Source organism: Esox lucius, chromosome 7 (genome assembly GCF_011004845.1).
Source record: "Esox lucius isolate fEsoLuc1 chromosome 7, fEsoLuc1.pri, whole genome shotgun sequence".
NCBI classification, from domain to species: Eukaryota; Metazoa; Chordata; class Actinopteri; order Esociformes; family Esocidae; genus Esox; species Esox lucius.
Window position 1 is genome coordinate 49,861,138 of NC_047575.1, and position 20,761 is coordinate 49,881,898.

At 43.1% G+C, this 20,761-nt stretch overlaps 1 protein-coding gene across 1 annotated transcript in view; it reads left to right on the forward strand.

Annotated features, from left to right (window-relative positions):
- The window catches only part of polq (polymerase (DNA directed), theta), a 44,242-nt gene extending 24,606 nt beyond the window's left edge, over positions 1-19,636 (forward strand). Inside the window, exons 20-37 of the mRNA XM_034293026.1 lie at positions 118-195; positions 1,539-1,947; positions 2,464-3,363; positions 3,744-3,872; positions 4,869-5,086; positions 6,840-7,044; positions 8,284-8,477; positions 8,828-8,956; positions 9,037-9,211; positions 9,679-9,790; positions 10,481-10,575; positions 11,474-11,556; positions 13,675-13,776; positions 13,999-14,110; positions 14,387-14,511; positions 17,740-17,869; positions 18,511-18,626; positions 18,792-19,636. Coding sequence (XP_034148917.1) covers positions 118-195; positions 1,539-1,947; positions 2,464-3,363; positions 3,744-3,872; positions 4,869-5,086; positions 6,840-7,044; positions 8,284-8,477; positions 8,828-8,956; positions 9,037-9,211; positions 9,679-9,790; positions 10,481-10,575; positions 11,474-11,556; positions 13,675-13,776; positions 13,999-14,110; positions 14,387-14,511; positions 17,740-17,869; positions 18,511-18,626; positions 18,792-18,905 — 3,426 coding nt within the window. The 3' untranslated portion in view covers positions 18,906-19,636. The remainder of the gene's footprint in view (positions 1-117; positions 196-1,538; positions 1,948-2,463; positions 3,364-3,743; positions 3,873-4,868; positions 5,087-6,839; positions 7,045-8,283; positions 8,478-8,827; positions 8,957-9,036; positions 9,212-9,678; positions 9,791-10,480; positions 10,576-11,473; positions 11,557-13,674; positions 13,777-13,998; positions 14,111-14,386; positions 14,512-17,739; positions 17,870-18,510; positions 18,627-18,791) is intronic.
- The last annotated feature ends 1,125 nt before the right edge of the window (positions 19,637-20,761 follow it).

A 20,761-nucleotide genomic window follows, 5' to 3' on the forward strand; every position in this document is an offset into this window, starting at 1 on the left:
GAGTGGGGGAGAGCGGGGGAGAGTGAGCGGGGGAGAGTGTGTGTGTCAGAGGAACCCACCAATGCTAGTCCAGTTAATCCCCATGGCAACCGGAGCCATGACCACCCCTGTACCCAGGTTTTCGTTGACCACCCTGCTCCTAGATACAACATGTCCCTGACTGACAGCCAGATGGAACACATCCTTGACGACCAGGTACACACACACACACACACACACACTTCTCCTCTTCTCCTTCATATACACATGACCTCACTGCAACTCCCAGGAAGATACCAAACCCCAGCAACTCATTCAGAATGCAGCGCCCCGTCTGGCATTGAATCTAAGTTCTCCCATGTCAACCCGATTCTTCCCACTCTTCACTGTCTACAAGTTGGAGCTCAAATTTACTTCAACAATGTTGTTCTTGTCCATGGATCAACAAGAGGAGCTTGTTGCCACACCTCTGTTCTTAACGGTGGATTTGCTTCTGTCTTTCTCAGCTTTGTCTTCATCTCTGACAGTGTTGTTCCTCCACAATCTGACAGTGTTGTTCCTCCACAATCTGACAGTGTTGTTCCTCCACAATCTGACAGTGTTGTTCCTCCACAATCTGACAGTGTTGTTCCTCCACAATCTGACAGTGTTGTTCCTCCACAATCTGACAGTGTTGTTCCTCCACAATCTGACAGTGTTGTTCCTCCACAATCTGACAGTGTTGTTCCTCCTCAATCTGACAGTGTTGTTCCTCCACAATCTGACAGTGTTGTTCCTCCACAATCTGACAGTGTTGTTCCTCCACAATCTGACAGTGTTGTTCCTCCACAATCTGACAGTGTTGTTCCTCCACAATCTGACAGTGTTGTTCCTCCACAATCTGACAGTGTTGTTCCTCCTCAATCTGACAGTGTTGTTCCTCCTCAATCTGACAGTGTTGTTCCTCCTCAATCTGACAGTGTTGTTCCTCCACAATCTGACAGTGTTGTTCCTCCACTGAAGGAATCTGCTTCACCAGTCTATTTTGTAGGAGTTAGTTGACCTTCCCTGGGATACTGTTGGGTCCTCTGGTCTGCCTGTCTCTGGTCTGCCTGTCTCTGGTCTGCCTGTCTCTGGTCTGCCTGTCTCTGGTCTGCATGTCTCTGGTCTGCCTGTCTCTGGTCTGCCTGTCTCTGGTCTGCCTTGGGATGGATACATGCCAATGTGTTGCTTTATAATGTGTTGTTGTAGAATGTGTTGTTGTAGAATGTGTTGTTGTAGAATGTGTTGTTGTAGAATGTGTTGTTGTAGAATGTGTTGTTGTAGAATGTGTTGCTTTATAATGTGTTGTTGTAGAATGTGTTGTTGTAGAATGTGTTGCTTTATAATGTGTTGTTGTAGAATGTGTTGTTGTAGAATGTGTTGCTTTATAATGTGTTGTTGTAGAATGTGTTGTTGTAGAATGTGTTGTTGTAGAATGTGTTGCTTTATAATGTGTAAACGCCATTATTGTTAAACAAAAACGATGTTGTTGGTAACTTTTAAGTTAAGTGTATTGTTTTATGTACTTCCTCCCACAGATCTTGGCACGTGATGATGAAGCTGATGATGTTGAAGATGAGCCCCTCCCACCGCCCGGTCCATGTCACTCCTTACTGACCAATGACAACAGTTTAAATGGCAGCAGCAGCTTTCTATTTGACAGCCTGTATGACAGCTCCCTATTGGCTGGGCTTAGCCACGACTCCGACAAATCAGATGTGGAGGAGGGGCCTGTTGCCATTGAGACCAGTCTCCTGTCCAACCAGCAGAGGCGACGCAGTGGCCTCTTAGCTAATCAGGAGGCAGAGGAACAGGAAGCTGTCCAATGGGGCGAGTCGTCCTTCAACCTATCAGAATGGGGTGACTCTCTGCTTGTGGGAGATCACTTCCTGGAAAGGCAGAGCCTGCTGAGACAAAAAAAGCGACCGCAACCAGAACACAACTGTGGTCAGACAAACAGCCCCCAACCCTGCCCAACAGAAACGAAGCATCAAGAACCCAAATGGAACTGTTGCAACGGTCAGATAGACAGAATGAAACCGAGCCTTATTGGACCAGAGTTGGAACCGGACGGGTTGGGGAGAGGGGCAGAGGGAGGGGCAGAGGGAGGGGCAGAGAGAGAGAACGATGGAGAAAGAGACGTTACGGTTTGTGAGAGGAGTCTATTTAAACCACCTGCAGCACAAAGAAATGGAACAGATGGAGGGAGAGATGGAGGGAGAGATGGAGGGGGAGATGGAGGGAGGGATGGAGGGAGGCAGAAGATGAGTGAGTCTGGGGATTTTCTCCACTGCAGCCCAGGACTCCAGGACATCTTTGACCGATGGCCCAGCATGTCAGACCAACCATCAGTACAGACACACACTCCCACAGTACAGACACACATTCCTTCAGTACAGACACACACTCTCACACACGTCACTGATATGGAGGACAGCTTAGTTGGTCTGTCAGGTCTTACAGATCTGGGGGACAGTGAGGCAGGAGAGCGAGCTGGGGAAAGACCAGGGGAGAGAGGAGAGAAACCAGAGGAAAGACCAGGGGAGAGGGGTGAGAGACCAGGGGAAAGACCAGGGGAGAGGGGAGAGAGACCAGGGGAGAGACTATGGGAAAGACCAGGGGAGAAACCAGGGGAAAGACCAGGGGAGAGGGGAGAGAGACCAGGGGAGAGACCATGGGAAAGACCAGGGGAGAAACCAGGGGAGAGGGGAGAGAGACCAGGAGAGAGGGAGGAGAGACCAGGGGAGATACCAGGGGAAACAGGAGAGAGACCAGAAGAGAGCAGTGGGAGATTGCGGAAGACAGGGGGACATCTTGGGGATACAACAGGAGAGAGGAGGTTAGGAGGTACTTCTGGTGACTTTGTCCCCCCTACTCCAGAAACTGAGCTTGTCACCCCCAGATTAAAACTGACCACCACTTCTGTCCAGTCACCTCTCACCAACAGACCCCTCAACCAACCAACCCTTACCACCCGTTCTTGCAACCAATCAACACCCACCCCTCGGCATATCCACCAGTCAGCACTCTCCAATCTCCTCCTTGACCAATCAACAGCCCCCATAACAATCCCACATCCAACCCCAGCCCCCAAACCTCTTCAAGCCTCGCTCTCCAGCACCCCCCCAACCCCCCGCTCCTCCTCCCCTTTGACTGACATGGGCTTCACCCTCCAGCTCTCCCAGGATGCATCTCTGCCACCAAGCGGTGGTGGGCTGACTGTCATGGACGTGGCGAGCGACAGGCGGCTTTTCTACACTTTCATGGATGAGTGGCGCAGGAAGGGCCGGTTCTCCCTGGTTCTAGCCTGCCGGAACAACAGAACCAACGCACATGGAGGGATAGGAGGGAGAACAAACACAGGTCACCACTCCCCCAATGACCACTCCCCCAATGACCACTCCCCCAATGATCACTCCCCCAATGACCACTCCCCCAATGACACCAATGGTGCTAATGTCACAGAGTTGTAGATTTTGATCTGTGTGTGTGTGTCTCTGTGTGTGTGTGTGTCTGTCTGTCTGTGTGTGTGTATCTGTGTGTGTATGTCTGTGTGTGTATGTCTATGTGTGTGTATGTCTATGTGTGTATGTCTATGTGTGTGTTTGTGTGTGTGTGTGTGTGTGTGTGTGTGTGTGTCTGTGTGTGTGTTTGTGTGTGTGTGTGTCTGTCTGTGTGTGTGTTTGTCTGTGTGTCTGTGTGTCTGTGACTGTGTGTGTGTGTGTGTGTGTGTGTGTGTGCAGACATTTTCCAGGGGACATCCTCAGGGTTTCCAGTACGAGGATCTGAAGATGTGGTGTTAACTGGCCTGGCTGTCTGCTGGGGAGGAACTGACTGCTACTATATATCACTACAACAGGAGAGGAGCACAGGTACGCTACACACACACACACACACACACACACACACACACACACACACGAAAGATAGACAAACACACACACGAAAGATAGACACACAAAGAGGATACACTGCCGTTCAAAAGTTTGAGAGCAGTGGGAAATGTCCTTGTTTTTGAATGAAAAGCAAAAAAAATTCAGCTGTGATAGCAAAATCGCAAAAGGGTTTTCTATAATGAATTAGCATTTTTAACGTGCTTTTGGAACACAGGACTGGTGGTTGCTGATAATGGGCCTCTGTATGCCTGTGAAGATATTCCATTAAAAATCAGCTGTTTCCAGCTACAGTTTTCATTTACAACATTAAAAATGTCTACACTGTATTTCTGCTTAATGTTTAATGGACATTTATACAAGGACATTTATAAGTGACCTCAAACTTTTGAACGGTAGTATACACACACACACACACACACACACACACACACACACACACTCACACATACATAGAAAATATAAATACACACACACAGAAGATATACGTACACACAAACACACACACGTAGAAGATATATATATATACACACACACACACACACATACATAGAAAATATAAATACACACACACAGAAGATATACGTACACACAAACACACACACGTAGAAGATATATATATATATACACACACACACACACACATACAGTGGATATAAAAAGTCTACACACCCCTAAAATGCCAGCTTCTTGTGATGTAAAAGAATGAGACAAAGAGAAATCATGTCAGAACTTTTTCCAGGGGTTTGTAGACTTTTTATATCCACTGTACACACACACACACAGAAGATATATACACACACACATGCAAGATATACACACAAACACACACACGCACAGAAGATATACACACAAGCACATAAATACTGTACATATACAGAAGATAATTGCATACATACAAATTTATACAAACAAATACTAAATTTTGCAGTTTAGAAGTCGTATTTCTGAAATCCTCAAATCTCATGAATGTAGAATTACCCTGCTCAGAGATGAGCTCCAGTCTGGCCCCGCCTCCGCTGGCTCTGGATTTGTCAGTTGAAGAGAGGGTGGAGCAGGTGAGGGCCTGTCTGAGCAGGTCATTGGCTGACGGAGCAGTGGGTGTGGCCATCACGTATGACATCATCCAGGTGTACAAAACACTGGTGTTAAGCTGCGACATCACCCTGGAGGGACCCTGTGAAGACCTGAAGGTACACCCACACACACACACACACACACACGTCTACAGGACTGGCCACTTAGTACTGTTGGTAATTATTTGACCCTACCCAACCTTTACTCTTAGGCCAGTTTTGCAGACCCAGATTAAGCCTAGTCCTTGACTAAAACATCACGGTCAATGGAGACTTATTGTTAGAGGATAAAGGAGAATCTCAGGGTAACTTCATCTGAAGGTTAAATGAGGATAAAACTAACAACAAACCTACAGCAGAACTGCTTTGTCCGTTGCGTGTTATATAAAGGTGGATGATTTGAATGTTTTGTGTTAAATGTAGGTGGATGATTTGAACATTGTGTGTTATATATAGGTGGATGATTTGACCGTTATACAGTGGGGAGAACAAGTATTTGAAGACCCAGCCACAACCCATCTTCAATGCTCTTATTGAGGGAAGGAGGTTGTTGGCCGAGATTTTGCAATACATGGCCCCATCCATCCTCCCCTCAATACGGTGCAGTCGTCCTGACCCCTTTGCAGAAAAGCATCCCCAAAGAATGATGTTTCCACCTCTATGCTTCACGGTTGGGATAGTGTTCTTGGGGTTGTACTCATCCTTCTTCTTCCTCCAAACACGGCGAGTTTAGACCAAAAAGCTTGGGATAGTGTTCTTGGGGTTGTACTCATCCTTCTTCTTCCTCCAAACACGGCGAGTTTAGACCAAAAAGCTACATTTTTGTCTCATCAGACCACATGACCTTCTCCCATTCCTCCTCTGGATCATCCAGATGGTCATTGGCAAACTTCAGACAGGCCTGAGCATTCGCTGGCTTGAGCAGGAGGACCTTGCGTGCGCTGCAGGATTTTAATCCATGACGGTGTAGTGTGTTATTAATGGTTTTCTTGGAGACTGTGGTCCCAGCTCTCTTCAGGTCATTGACCAGGTCCTGCCGTGTAGTTCTGGGCTAAACCCTCACCTTCCTCATGATCATTGATGCCCCACGAGGTGAGATCTTGCATGAAGCCCCAGACAGAGGGAGATTGATCGTCATCTTGAACTTCTTCCATTTTCTAATAATTGCACCAACAGTTGTTGCCTTCTCACCAAGCTGCTTGCCTATTGTCCTGTAGCCCATCCCAGCCTTGTGCAGGTCTACAATTTTACCCCTGATGTCCTTACACATCTCCCTGGTCTTGGCCATTGTGGAGAGGTTGGAGTTTGTTTGATTGAGTTTGTGGACAGGTGTCTTTTATACAGGTAACGAGTTCAAACAGGTGCAGTTAATACAGGTAATGAGTGGAGAACAGGAGGGCTTCTTAAAGAAAAACTAACAGGTCTGTGAGAGCCGGAAATTCTTACTGGTTGGTAGGTGATCAAATACTTATGTCATGCAATAAAATGCAAATTAATTATTTAAAAATCATACAATGTGATTTTCTGGATTTTTGTTTTAGATTCCGTCTCTCACAGTTGAAGTGTACATATGATAAAAATGATAGACTTCTACATGCTCTCGGCAGTGTATCAAATACTTGTTCTCCCCACTGTATATATGTGGATGATTACAACATTGCGTGTAATATATTTGGATTATTTCAACATTGCGTTTTATAAATAAGTGGATGATTTCAACATTGCATGTTATATATAGGTGGATGATTTCAACATTGCGTGTTATATATAGGTGGATGATTTCAACATTGCATGTTATATATAGGTGGATGATTTCAACATTGCATGTTATATATAGGTGGATGATTTCAACATTGCGTGTTATATGTAGGTGGCTTGCTGGCTGTTGGACCCAGAAAGTGAAGAGAGAACGCTAACCAACATGGCGACCTGCTACTGTCCCTCTGAGTCGCTGCTGGATGGACACACGCAGTCTCACACACACTCCCCCCGCCTGCGAGCGGCCACAGAGAGTGTTTTAGTCTACACCACCATGAACCACCTCACCTCGCTGCTGGAGAACAATGGACTGCTGGGTATAGAACACACACACAATATCTAAATGGACTGCTGGGTATAGAACACACACACACAATATCTAAATGGACTGCTGGGTATAGAACACACACACACACAATATCTAAATGGACTGCTGGGTATAGAACACACACACACTATCTAAATGGACTGCTGGGTATAGAACACACACACACACACACACAATATCTAAATGGACTGCTGGGTATAGAACACACACAATATCTAAATGGACTGCTGGGTATAGAACACACACACACAATATCTAAATGGACTGCTGGGTATAGAACACACACACACAATATCTAAATGGACTGCTGGGTATAGAACACACACACACAATATCTAAATGGACTGCTGGGTATAGAACACACACACACACAATATCTAAATGGACTGCTGGGTATAGAACACACACACAAAATATTTAAATGGACTGCTGGGTATAGAACACACACACACAATATCTAAATGGACTGCTGGGTATAGAACACACACACACAATATCTAAATGGACTGCTGGGTATAGAACACACACACACAATATTTAAATGGACTGCTGGGTATAGAACACACACACAAAATATTTAAATGGACTGCTGGGTATAGAACACACACACACAATATCTAAATGGACTGCTGGGTATAGAACACACACACACACACAATATTTAAATGGACTGCTGGGTATAGAACACACACACACAATATTTAAATGGACTGCTGGGTATAGAACACACACACACAATATCTAAATGGACTGCTGGGTATAGAACACATACACACAGAATATTTAAATGGACTGCTGGGTATAGAACACATACACACAGAATATTTAAATGGACTGCTGGGTATAGAACACACACACACACACACAATATCTAAATGGACTGCTGGTTATAGAACACACACACACAATATTTAAATGGACTGCTGGGTATAGAACACAAACACACAATATCTAAATGGACTGCTGGGTATAGAACACACACACACACACACACACTATCTAAATGGACTGCTGGGTATAGAACACACACACACACACACACTATCTAAATGGACTGCTGGGTATAGAACACACACACACAATATCTAAATGTTTCTGACAGCCTGTTGAGGAACACCTGTAGAGACAGATATAAAACCTTGTCCTAACTTTCTTAGCAGTTTTCATGTGTTTCTCTGTGTGTGTGTGTGTGTGTTTGTGTGTGTGTGTGTTGCGGTCTCTTGTGAAGATGTGTTCTGCAGGGTGGAGATGAGGTCCCAGTTGTGCCTGGCTCTGCTGGAGCTGAATGGTGTTGGCTTCAGCTGGGAGGAGTGTGAGAGACAGAGGCTGGTGATGCAGGCCAGGCTGAGTTCCCTGGAGACCCAGGCCTATAGTCTAGCTGGACACAGCTTCTCCCTCACCAACACTGACCACCTGGCGCAGGTGGGACCCTGGGTTCTAATATTATAAACACTGTTGTGTGGGGTCATCTAGCGTTGTGTGGGGTCATGCTCTGTATACAGTTTGTGTGCCTTTCTCTTACTCTGTTCTTGTTGTGTGTGTCTGTGCTGTGTCTCTGTTTGTTTGTGTCTGTGCTGTGTGTCTGTGTGTGTGTCTGTGTGTGTCTGTGCTGTGTGTATGTCTGTGTGTGTCTGTGCTGTGTCTCTGTGTATGTGTGTCTGTGCTGTGTGTCTGTGTGTGTGTATGTCTGTGCTGTGTCTCTGTGTGTGTGTATCTGTCTTTGTGTATGTGTGTCTGTGCTGTGTCTCTGTGTGTGTGTGTGTGTGTGTCAGGTGTTGTTCCTGGAGTTGCATCTACCTCCTGATGGTGATGTCAGCGGAGGACAGGGTAAGAAGACCCTGGGATCTGCCAAGAGAGGAGCACGACTCCCCCGGCTGGGAAAGCACTTCAAGACCACCAAGGTAGCGCAGACACACAGTAAAGTTGCTGGTCCTTCTCATACATGGGAACAACATCTGATTTTAATGAATGACCTCATCAGGACATCCTGGAGAAGCTCCGCTCCCTCCATCCGTTGCCAGGGGTGATTCTGGAATGGAGGCGGATCACCAACGCCCTGACCAAGGTGGTGTTTCCCCTGCAGAGAGAGAGGAAACACCACCCTTTGTTGGACATGGACAGAATACACCCTGTCTCCCAGACACACACCTCCACAGGTAACACACCTCCACAGGTAACACACCTCCACATGATAATTCGCATGACTGGCAACGGGAAGCAAAACCTTTGTAGCTAATTCCCATAAATGCTAACACAAAGTGGAACCTTGCTAGCTAATTCCCATAAATGCTAACACAAAGTGGAACCTTGCTAGCTAATTCCCATAAACGCTAACACAAAGTGGAACCTTGCTAGCTAATTCCCATAAACACTAACACAAAGTGGAACCTTGCTAGCTAATTCCCATAAACACTAACACAAAGCGGAAGCAAGCTAATTCCTGGTTTAATATGGCCTATGGGTGTATTGTAGCATTTTTCTATTTTCTACCCAAACACACATTCATATTGTTACTGCATACACATGCGCAGATCAGTCCACTTGCAGTTTGTGATGTATTCATGTGCCTGATTGTGCCTACGTGTGTGTGCATGTGTGTTTCTGTGTGTGTGTTTGGGTGCAGGCAGAGTGAGTTTTACAGAGCCTAACATCCAGAATGTTCCAAAGGACTTTGAGATCCAGCTGGCCTCAGTGGTGGAGGACAACCCTCCATCCCAAGATGGTCACCCGATTGGGTAACTCCTATTATTCATGTCAAAATGTATTATACCCCTGTCAATATAACCTTATATTATCTATATAATTGATAAACTATCAACTGTATATAATACTCCCTACCAATATTTTACTATAACATAATTACTCTAAGTTTAAATCCCCCCATAAATATGAACAAAATTGGACCAGCCCGGTCTGAATATGGACTAACCAGTTTTGAGAGCAGTTTTTTTCCCCCAGTTTATTTCTGAGGTAATATAATGTGGAGGTTTCTGTAGTAAAGCCTTTTATATAACTGAAGTGTATAAAAGACAATGTGTGATCATTTGAATCAGTGATAAAACACAATGAGGATTCATTGCTGATAAGGTGCATTCATATATAATACATCTCCAAAATCAACCATTGACTTCAAAGTTGCCTGAGCAATTTATTTTCTGTTCAGAGATGAAATACATGATTTGTTTTAATAAAAATAAAATTGATCTTCAGCTTCTTCATTAATATGTTTTAAAAGAGACATGATCATCTAAAAAATTCCCAAGCTTGAGGTCTAAAAGCATATTTTTTAGAAGTTGAAAATCAGACTGCAGTGTGAACAGCAACAAATTTAGATTCAAAAGCCTCTGTAATTAGTATCAATCTGCAGCAATGGTTTTAGGTAAGGTTGTTCTGGGTTCTGATGTCTTCATGTGTTTCCTGCTCAGTAGGGGGCGCTCCAGGCTGATAAGACCTCCAGCACCTCCTGGGAGTGGCATGGCCTTCTCTGTCAGCATGAGACATGCCTTCGTACCTTTCACAGGTAACTCCTCCCCTTCCAAGAGGGATAACAATAACTGATTATTCTCTCTCCCCCTCCAGGAGGGATGACAATAACTGATTATTCTCTCTCCCCCTCCAGGAGGGATGACAATAACTGATTATTCTCTCTCCCCCTCCAGGAGGGATGATATTAACTGATTATTCTCTCTCCCCCTCCAGGAGGGATGATATTAACTGATTATTCTCTCTCCCCCTCCAGGAGGGATGATATTAACTGATTATTCTCTCCCCCTCCAGGAGGGATGACAATAACTGATTATTCTCTCTCCCCCTCCAGGAGGGATGACAATAACTGATTATTCTCTCTCCCCCTCCAGGAGGGATGACAATAACTGATTATTCTCTCTCCCCCTCCAGGAGGGATGATATTAACTGATTATTCTCTCTCCCCCTCCAGGAGGGATGATATTAACTGATTAATCTCTCTCCCCCTCCAGGAGGGATGATATTAACTGATTATTCTCTCTCCCCCTCCAGGAGGGATGATATTAACTGATTATTCTCTCCCCCTCCAGGAGGGATGACAATAACTGATTATTCTCTCTCCCCCTCCAGGAGGGATGACAATAACTGATTATTCTCTCTCCCCCTCCAGGAGGGATGATATTAGAAGCTGATTATTCTCTCCCCCCCTCCAGGAGGGATGATATTAACTGATTATTCTCTCTCCCCCTCCAGGAGGGATGACAATAAATGATTATTCTCTCTCTCCCTCCAGGAGGGATGAAATTAACTGATTATTCTCTCTCCCCCTCCAGGAGGGATGAAATTAACTGATTATTCTCTCTCCCCCTCCAGGAGGGATGAAATTAACTGATTATTCTCTCTCTCCCTCCAGGAGGGATGAAATTAACTGATTATTCTCTCTCCCCCTCCAGGAGGGATGATATTAGCAGCTGATTATTCTCAGTTGGAGCTCAGAGTGCTGGCTCACCTCTCTAAGGACAGACGCCTTCTACAGGTAACACACTGACACAAAGACAAACACACAGCAAAACACAGACAGACACACACATTGACACAAAGACAAACACACAGCAAAACACAGACAGACACACACACTGACACAAAGACAAACACACAGCAAAACACAGACAGACACACACACTGACACACAGACAAACACACAGCAAAACACAGACAGACACACACACTGACACAAAGACAAACACACAGCAAAACACAGACACACACACTGACACACAGACAAACACACAGCAAAACACAGACAGACACACACACTGACACAAAGACAAACACACAGCAAAACACAGACAGACACACACACTGACACAAAGACAAACACACAGCAAAACACAGACAGACACACACACTGACACACAGACAAACACACAGCAAAACACAGACAGACACACACACTGACACAAAGACAAACACACAGCAAAACACAGACACACACACTGACACACAGACAAACACACAGCAAAACACAGACAGACACACACACTGACACAAAGACAAACACACAGCAAAACACAGACACACACACTGACACACAGACAAACACACAGCAAAACACAGACAGACACACACACTGACACAAAGACAAACACACAGCAAAACACACACTGACACACAGACAAACACACAGCAAAACACAGACAGACACACACACTGACACAAAGACAAACACACAGCAAAACACACACTGACACACAGACAAACACACAGCAAAACACAGACAGACACACACACTGACACAAAGACAAACACACAGCAAAACACAGACACACACACTGACACAAAGACAAACACACAGCAAAACACAGACAGACACACACTGACACAAAGACAAACACACAGAAAAATACACACTGACACACACACTGACACAAAGACAAACACACAGAAAAACACACACTGACACACACACTGACACAAAGACAAACACACAGCAAAACACAGACAGGTAACACACACACTGACACAAAGACAAACACACAGCAAAACACACACTGACACACACACTGACACACACATTCACACCAAGGTTATTATAGTTTTGCATTTTTTATTAGTTTTTATTTTTATTTCCTTTTTGTTTTCAAATTCAGTTTAGTTTTAATTAGTTTTTAAAGTGGGTTTGCTAGTTTAGTTTAGATTTTTTGAAAATGCTTAGTTTTAGTTTAGTTTTTATTAGTTTTAGTGTTAGTTTTAGTCTTTTTTTGTAATATGGGCTATTTGTCAGGGGCAAGATTCAAAAAGATCAGAAAAAGTATTGTGTAATAATAACTCAACAAAAACATTACACCATTTTAGAAAATATTTATTCAACAATAAAACCAGTACATAAAATGTACACATGGGCACAAACATGTAAACAGTCGACACTCCTCAATAAATGCAAAATGTGGAAGTGACGTGTGCCAAGAAAAAAAACTAAACAGCCAACAGACTAAAGAAGACATACATGATGAACCGCATGTATTCAACTCATTTTTGAGTCACACAAGAAATTTCTGTCAGAATGTCAGAGAGCTTAATCTGAGAAAAGAACATGACAAATAAAAAAATAAAATAAACTTGTGTCCCGTGTGTGTGTGTGTTTGTGACAGAGAGACGGAGGGAGAGCAGGTAAAGGAAACACAGCTGAGCGAATACTCTGCGTGTTTTAAATAGCGTTAAAAAGGAAAGACATTGACAAAGACGAAAACTAAGAACATTTACTCTATTATTTTATTTTAGTTAGTTTTGTCAACCACACATTACAGTTTTAGTTAGCTATCGTTTTTTGGAATGCCTCGTTTTTATTTTTATTTCCGTTAACGGCAATGTTTTTCCCCACCTAGTTTTCGTTTTTTCATTCGTTTTCGTTAACGATTATAACCTTGATTCACACACACACACAGACACACACACACACATGGTGACTCACACACACACACACACACACACACGGTGACACACATAAAGGTGCATCTCCATAAATGTCATATTTTGGAAAAGTATATTGTAGATTCCTTACACATAAAGTGTAATGGAATTAATTATAAGTAATTTATAGGGGTGCTACTTTCACCTGAATCTGTGTGTGTGTGTGTGTGTGTGTGTGTGTCAGGTGTTGAATGGAGGTGCTGATGTATTCCGATGTATCGCTGCTGAATGGAAGAACATCCAACTGGACACAGTGGACAACACACTGAGACAACAAGCTAAACAGGTACACACACACACACACACACACACAGTGGAGTTCTGCTTAGAAACAGCCTGCTTGATACAGTAGGTAGATTCTTCATATGACATTATGTGTATTCATTATATTTATTATTGTTTCTGTGTGTGTCTGTCTGTCTGTGTGTTTCTGTGTGGGTGTATGTGTGTGTCTGTCTGTGTGGGTGCATGTGTGTGTGTCTGTTTCTGTCTGTCTGTGTGTGTGTAGATCTGTTATGGCATCATCTATGGGATGGGAGCCAGGTCTCTGGGAGAGCAGATGGGGATCGAGCAAAATGATGCAGAAACCTACATCAAGAGCTTCAAAGACCGTTATACAGGTAAAGATCGTTATACAGGTAAAGACCGTTATACAGGTAAAGACTGTTATACAGGTAAAGAACGTTATACAGGTAAAGACTTTTATACAGGTAAAGACCATTATACAGGTAAAGATTGTTAAATAGGTGAAGACTTTTATACAGGTAACAACCTTTAAACAGGAAAAATACTTTTATACAAGTAAAGACTTTTATACAGGTAAAGACTTTTATACACGTAAAGACTTTTGTGAGATACTGTATGTCTCTTAAATACCTCCCATGATGTGTGTCTAGGTATCCATCGGTTCCTGAAGGAGACGGTGTGTAGCTGTGTGAAGAATGGTTATGTCCAGACCATCCTGGGCCGAAGGAGATACCTTCCCAACATCACTCACAGCAACACACATGCCAGGGCACATGTATGTAACACACACGCCAGGACACGTTTGTAACACACATGCCAGGACACGTATGTAACACACACACATGCCAAGACACATGTATGTAACACACACACATGCCAAGACACATGTATGTAACACACACACCAGGACACATGTATGTAACACACAAGGATACATGTATGTAACACACACACCAGGACACATGTATGTAACACACACACACCAGGACACATGTATGTAACACACACACACCAGGACACATGTATGTAACACACCAGGATACATGTATGTAACACACACACACCAGGACACATGTGTGTGTCTGTTATATTTTGAAATGTACCTATTTCCAATAAGAAAACAGGCGAATTTGTCTTTTTGTTCACATAAAGTCAGAAAATGAAAATTTGTCTAAATTAACATGTATTTATACTAAAGTCATACAAAAATGACTACAAAAGATTTAGTCGTTTTTCGAGATTTACGATTATACTGTAAATCACTTTCAAGAATCAGCCCCCAAATGTAGTCTCCCATCATGTTCTCCTTATACTGTCCTTGGTAGCGACATTCAAAGTACTGTATATCCTCGTGTAAGCGCTCACCTTGCTCCTTCGAGTACACTCCCATGTTCTTCTTGAATTTATCAAGCATCAAGGTTATGTAATTTGAGGGACATCCTACAGCCCGTTTTGCCGTAGTTCTTCACCAGAGTCTCACCCACATAGTTTTTGGCCTTGTGATCGTCCAAGAAGCCCTGAAGCACTGTGACAAAGCTTTTCCAAGCCGCCTTCTTCTTACTAGTGAGTTTCTTGGGAAATTAATTGCTCTCCAGGATCTTCTTTATCTGTGGTCCGACACTGGCTTTGACCTTTGCTTCAGACAGCTTAGTGAAGAAGTCTTAAAGGTACTTGAATAGATAAAAAAGACAGATATGAGTCTCTTGAATACATAGAAAAGACGGATATGAGTCTCTTGAATACATTAAAAAGACAGATATGAGTCTCTTGAATACATAAAAAAGACAGATATGAGTCTCTTGAATACATAAAAAAGACCGATATGAGTCTCTTGAATACATAAAAAAGACAGATATGAGTCTCTTGAATACATAAAAAAGACAGATATGAGTCTCTTGAATACATAAAAAAGACCGATATGAGTCTCTTGAATACATAAAAAGACGGATATGAGTCTCTTGAATACATAAAAAAGACGGATATGAGTCTCTTGAATACATAGAAAAGACTGATATGAGTCTCTTGAATACATAGAAAAGACGGATATGAGTCTCTTGAATACATAAAAAATACGGTTATGAGTCTCTTGAATAGATAAAAAAGACAGATATGAGTCTCTTGAATACATAAAAAAGACCGATATGAGTCTCTTGAATACATAAAAAAGACAGATATGAGTCTCTTGAATACATAAAAAAGACAGATATGAGTCTCTTGAATACATAGAAAAGACGGATATGAGTCTCTTGAATACATAAAAAATACGGTTATGAGTCTCTTGAATAGATAGAAAAGACGGATATGAGTCTCTTGAATACATAAAAAAGACAGATATGAGTCTCTTGAATACATAAAAAAGACCGATATGAGTCTCTTGAATACATAAAAAGACGGATATGAGTCTCTTGAATACATAAAAAAGACGGATATGAGTCTCTTGAATACATAGAAAAGACGGATATGAGTCTCTTGAATACATAGAAAAGACGGATATGAGTCTCTTGAATACATAGAAAAGACGGATATGAGTCTCTTGAATACATAGAAAAGACGGATATGAGTCTCTTGAATACATAGAAAAGACGGATATGAGTCTCTTGAATACATAAAAAAGACGGATATGAGTCTCTTGAATACATCTCTACTACCTTTTCAGACTGCAATATTTGCCCACTTATGGACTAGACACTCTAAATCACTCCACAGATTCTCGATCGGATTAGGTCGGGGCTCTGACTAGGCCACTCGAGGACATTCGCCATCTTGTCCTTCTGACACTTTACGTTTGCTTTGGTGGTGTGGTTTGGGTCATTGTCATTTTGAAACATGAACCAACTTCACATTTTCAACTACCTTGCAGAGGGCCGCAGGTTCTCAAGAATATGTCTGTATTTTGCACTGTCCATAACCCTTCTATCCTGACTGCAGTCACGAGAAACACCCTCACAACAGCATGCTGCCACTGCTGTTCTTTATTGTAGGCATGGTGTTCCTTAAATGGAAAGATTTAGTGGGTTTTCACCAGACATATTGTTTTGCGTTCAGACTTAGAAGTTCTGTTTTGGTCTCACCTAAACCCCAGCACTTTCTGCCACTTGGCCTCGTGCTTCTTCAAAGCTCAAACAAGACTTGATGTTGCCTTTTTTTCTGTTTTTATTTTCTTCCCTCACACCGAGGTCAGATCTGTGGATTGCTTGTGGTATCTGTTCCACAACTTTATCAGTTGCGTCCTCTATGACTAACTGCTTTTATTGTAAACTTACTACAATTGGTCACAGATGTAAGCCAATTAGCTTGATTTGTGATCTGGAAGGTGGCTGGTTATACCTCAGAAAGTTTGCAATTGCAATATTAAGAGGGGATTTCACCAAATAAAGTTCATTTTTTGTCACTTGGATATAGTGGGTTATTGTGAGTAATTTAAAGGCAGAAAAAGTCAAATTGTACATTGTTAATTTGAGGATGTAGGCCAATAAAACTGTACCTAGGGGATGGGGACTTTCTATACTCCGTATTCCCTAGAATATGGAACATCTTTGTTCATGAAAAATATCATTCTAGTAAAAATTGTTATAGCAGATAGCTAAACTGTACAATATGTTTCTAACTGGCGTGTGTGTACAGTATGTTACTAACTGGTGTGTGTACAGTATGTTACTAACTGGTGTGTGTACAGTATGTTACTAACTGGTGTGTGTGTACAGTATGTTACTAACTGGTGTATGTATACAGTATGTTACTAACTGGTTTGTGTGTAGTTTATTACTAACTGGTTTGTGTACAGTATGTTACTAACTGGTGTGTGTACAGAATGTTACTAACTGGTGTGTGTACAGTATGTTACTAACTGGTGTGTTTATACAGTATGTTACTAACTGGTTTGTGTGTAGTTTATTACTAACTGGCATGTGTGTACATTATGTTACTAACTGGTGTGTATGCAGTTTGTTACTAACTGGTTTGTGTGTACAGTATGTTACTAACTGGTGTGTGTTACCTTCAGGCTGAGCGTCAGGCTGTTAACACCACGGTCCAGGGATCAGCAGCAGACATTGTTAAACTGGCTACAGTCAACATACAGAACCGCCTCCGAAAGACCTACCCAACCACCCCCCCGTCACACCAACATTCAGGTACCCCCCACCTCCATCACACCAACATTCAGGTACCCCCCACCTCCATCACACCAACATTCAGGTACCCCCCACCTCCATCACACCAACATTCAGGTACCCCCCACCTCCATCACACCAACATTCAGGTACCCCCCACCTCCATCACACTAACATTCAGGTACCCCCCACCTCCATCACACTAACATTCAGGTACCCCCCACCTCCATCACACTAACATTCAGGTACCCCCCACCTCCATCACACCAACATTCAGGTACCCCCCACCTCCATCACACCAACATTCAGGTACCCCCCACCTCCATCACACCAACATTCAGGTACCCCCCACCTCCATCACACCAACATTCAGGTACCCCCCACCTCCATCACACTAACATTCAGGTACCCCCCACCTCCATCACACCAACATTCAGGTACCCCCCCACCTCCATCACACTAACATTCAGGTACCCCCCACCTCCATCACACTAACATTCAGGTACCCCCCACCTCCATCACACCCACATACAGGTACCCCCCAACATACAGGTACCCCACCACCCCCCCATCACACCAATGTAGCCTGTAGCTGTTAATAGTATGCGTGTCAGTGCTTTACATGTTCACAATGTGTACTAACCCACTTGTATGTATTCCAGTGAGTCGTGGTCAGGTGAAAGGTCACAGGGGCGTGACTCGTCTCAGAGGTGCGTTTTTCGTCCTGCAGCTTCATGATGAACTCATTTATGAGGTGACTGAGGATGATCTAATACAGGTAACAGTGAGCCGTCTTTATAAACCTTCAGTTCTGTAGCAGCGTCACAACCTATAAATTAGGAGAATAATACAACCAGCACTGTGCTATTATTGACTTAAATGGGATCTTCCCTTCTAGGAATTGTATTTTGATATTTGTGGTTAATAATTCCTCCCTCTGCAGGTGGCCCAGATCGTGAAGAGTGAGATGGAAAGGGCTGTGAAGCTCCACGTCAAGTTGAAAGCCAAGGTCAAGGTGGGACCTAGCTGGGGCAACCTGCAGGATCTGGACATCTGAACCCTGAACTACAGAACCTGGACGTCTGAACCCTGAACTACAGAACCTGGACGTCTGATCCTGAACTACAGAACCTGGACATCTGAACCCTGAACTACAGAACCTGGTAATCTGAACCCTGAACTACAGAACCTGGACGTCTGATCCTGAACTACAGAACCTGGACATCTGAACCCTGAACTACAGAACCTGGGAATCTGAACCCTGAACTACAGAACCTGGACATCTGATCCTGAACTACAGAACCTGGACATCTGAACCCTGAACTACAGAACCTGGACATCTGAACCCTGAACTACAGAACCAGGACGTCTGAACCCTGAACTAGAGGTCCCGGACATCTGGACATACCATTGACCTCTTTACCTCCTCCTTTCCCGAACCACCTGAAACATTGTGAGAAATATTATGGACATTTTAGACAACCCAATGCTTTTAGATTTGTAGTGAATGCCTGCATACCTCAGGACATAAAAGAGCAGACGCCTGACCAACCAAATAACTTTTTAGTGGAAATGATCTTTTATGTTTCTGTAACACTTTTTTTACCAGACAATGTAATAAATGTAACGAAACGTGCAGCACTTTAGTTGCCAGTATGGACCTGCTTTGATGAGGAAGCAGATGTTTACATCCCAGAGATACTGAAATGCCGTGTTCCAGTACAGATACAACAGATGTTTACATCCCAGAGATACTGAAATGCCGTGTTCCAGTACAGATACAACAGATGTTTAACATCCCAGAGATACTGAAATGCCGTGTTCCAGTACAGATACAACAGATGTTTACATCCCATAGATACTGAAATGCCGTGTTCCAGTACAGATACAACAGATGTTTACATCCCAGAGATACTGAAATGCCGTGTTCCAGTACAGATACAACCGATGTTTACATCCCAGAGATACTGAAATGCCGTGTTCCAGTACAGATACAACCGATGTTTACATCCCAGAGATACTGAAATGCCGTGTTCCTGTACAGATACAACAGATGTTTACATCCCAGAGATACTGAAATGCCGTGTTCCAGTACAGATACAACAGATGTTTACATCCCAGAGATACTGAAATGCCGTGTTCCAGTACAGATACAACAGATGTTTACATCCCAGAGATACTGAAATGCCGTGTTCCAGTACAGATACAACAGATGTTTACATCCCAGAGATACTGAAATGCCGTGTTCCAGTACAGATACAACAGATGTTTACATCCCAGAGATACTGAAATGCCGTGTTCCAGTACAGATACAACAGATGTTTACATCCCAGAGATACTGAAATGCCATGTTTCGGAACAGATAGACATACTGAGTCTGTCTCTGGCTTCCATTCATAATGATTAATAAAGTTGAAAGAAAGACATCAATGAGGCTGGAATTCAATCCGACCACATTCAAAGTGAGAACTGCATGGATCTCTCCAGTTCACTGCATATGATCTCCTGTCGAATCGGAAAAGGCCATTAAATACAATACCTGTAACTCAAGATCAGATTGAATCAGCCTTACTGTCTAAAAACTATTGAAGTCTAGCAGAGGTGAATGCTAATATGAATTGACTGTGAACTACTGTCTGTTAAACCAAATATGTAATGTAATAATAATATGAATTACTGTAAACATGAATTTAAATTATTCCTGTTATGATAAATAAATGTTGCTGATTTTGTCTTTGTGTAAGGTATTATGTCTGATAGGGGAAACTGTCTCGAGTGTCGAGGCAAGGTAGTAGTGAGGCTGAGTCAAAGTGTCAAGGCGAGGAAGTAGTGAGGCTGAGTCAAAGTGTCAAGGGGAGGTAGTAGTGAGGCTGAGTCAAAGTGTCAAGGTGAGGCAGTAGTGAGGCTGAGTCA